This window comes from Pseudomyrmex gracilis, unplaced genomic scaffold (genome assembly GCF_002006095.1).
Source record: "Pseudomyrmex gracilis isolate BER0280 unplaced genomic scaffold, ASM200609v1 scaffold_149, whole genome shotgun sequence".
Taxonomy (NCBI): Eukaryota; Metazoa; Arthropoda; class Insecta; order Hymenoptera; family Formicidae; genus Pseudomyrmex; species Pseudomyrmex gracilis.
Window position 1 is genome coordinate 339,455 of NW_018020733.1, and position 2,131 is coordinate 341,585.

The 2,131-nt window shown below is 35.4% G+C and overlaps 1 protein-coding gene across 1 annotated transcript in view; it reads left to right on the forward strand.

Moving 5' to 3' along the window:
• The first annotated feature begins 759 nt into the window (after window positions 1–759).
• Window positions 760–2,131, forward strand: part of LOC109857164 (polyubiquitin) — a 2,093-nt gene continuing 721 nt past the window's right edge. Inside the window, exons 1-2 of the mRNA XM_020433236.1 lie at window positions 760–880; window positions 1,715–2,129. Coding sequence (XP_020288825.1) covers window positions 1,722–2,129 — 408 coding nt within the window. The 5' untranslated portion in view covers window positions 760–880; window positions 1,715–1,721. The remainder of the gene's footprint in view (window positions 881–1,714; window positions 2,130–2,131) is intronic.

Here is a 2,131-nt window from a genome sequence, read left to right on the forward strand (position 1 = left end):
ATCTTTTACAAATTATTCTAATTATAAACTTAAAGCAAATTATAGATAGAAAAGCTATACATTTTATCACCTGCAAAATATATAACACAAACAAAATTACGTATTTGTGTTACTACCGGGAATTTTTTCTTGGCTGTCGATACACTTTAAACATTCATTTAAAAAATATGTGCACGTAACAATTCAGCCTTTAATTATTTCAATTCGATAAAATCTTACGTATATAACATATACATTGCAACGTTAGTAACCATTCTCACAATCAGTCTCTTTTTTTAACTCTATTAGTCACTCAGTCTCCGTAAACATTTTGTGCTAAAATAAAATAGTAAATGTTTAGAGAAAGTGACCATTTAAACTCGTGCACATAGCACAGAATAGAACCGCACGCTGTGGACATAGCGCACCGACATGTCGCTTGTGGACTGGCTGCGTAGTTCCAATATGTACCATTCGTGGACATGCGCTAGTTTACGGGGCCAAAAAGTGATTACACATTCTCTTATGGACCTGGCCGCTCTCAGGGCGATGTCCCATTGAGCGGAAATCTATAGCGGAACGGAATGTGCGGAACCAGCTCGACCAATCGTAACCANAGAAAAAGCGAAGGAAAGAAAACAGAATGGCTATGATTGGTCGAGCTGGTTCCGCACATTCCGTTCCGCTATANATTTCCGCTCAATGGGACATCGCCCTGACGTAACCGAGACGTACGCCTGCGTGAACGGAACAGCGAAAGGGGAGTGAACATCCGGCATCATTCGATGTTCGTCCATTTCGTTAAAGGTGGTCTAAGAGTCTGTGCGTTGTAATTTAGTTGAGATTGTAAATCGATATTCATCGTTATCTGTGAGCTGTCTGCGAATTATTTTAGTATCAGGTAACCACTTAACAATCGTTTATCTTGCAGAATTATATATTATATACGTGAAACTCTATGTAATTAATCGAGATAAATGCATCTGCCTTTTGAGATCGAGACAACCGAACTTTCATATTCGTTGCTGCTTTGTTTCTCGATATTCGTGGATTATGATTGTAGAATTAGCGAATCTTTAACATTGTTTCCTTGACAATTATACAACTGGAATCTATTGATATTCAGAAATATAACGATTGATTAAAACTTTTTGGTGAATCGATCTCGAAAGGTGAGGACATTTATGTAGGTTACATGTACATTTTACGTGGCGTCGTCCGCCATATTTTAGAAATCAGAGATATACTGTTGAAAAGTATCGTGTTCTCTCTAGGTTTATAATTTGTAAAATTCTTGAATTTCTTAATTATTATAAACATTATATAATATATAGCATGATTATGTGAAGATGGATTTTATATTGAGATATGTAGTACTGTCTAATTAGCAACACAAAAGAGTCTACACAAAGGAGTTATTTTGTTTTTTTCAATATTCAGTGAGAAACAAAGACAAAATAACTTATATCGACTTGTGTCACTAATTAGAAAACACATACATATATGTGTATGTATATACGTAAAAATCATCGAATTTCGTTAATTATTCTTTTTTATTAGAGGCAATTATTGTATGTTAATACATTTTGTCTTATTTCATCATAGCTGTCTATATGTTTGACAAAAATTTTTATATAATTTTATTCTCTCTTACTGGTTAAAAGATAAGTTTAAGAGTGGGAAAGATTGCTCAAGAACAGAAGCTTGAGTGTATGTATATACATTTTTGTCTTAGATTCATCATGCAGATCTTTGTAAAAACTCTTACTGGGAAAACCATCACTTTGGAAGTCGAAGCTTCAGATACCATAGAAAATGTTAAGGCCAAAATTCAGGACAAAGAAGGAATTCCTCCTGATCAGCAGCGTTTGATTTTTGCCGGTAAGCAACTAGAAGATGGAAGAACCCTTTCCGATTACAACATCCAGAAAGAATCCACACTTCACCTTGTTTTGCGCCTTCGAGGAGGAATGCAAATCTTCGTGAAAACTCTCACTGGAAAAACCATTACCCTTGAAGTCGAGGCCTCAGACACTATAGAAAATGTAAAAGCTAAAATCCAAGACAAAGAAGGCATTCCTCCCGATCAACAACGTCTAATCTTTGCTGGTAAACAGTTGGAAGATGGAAGAACCCTTTCCGATTACAACAT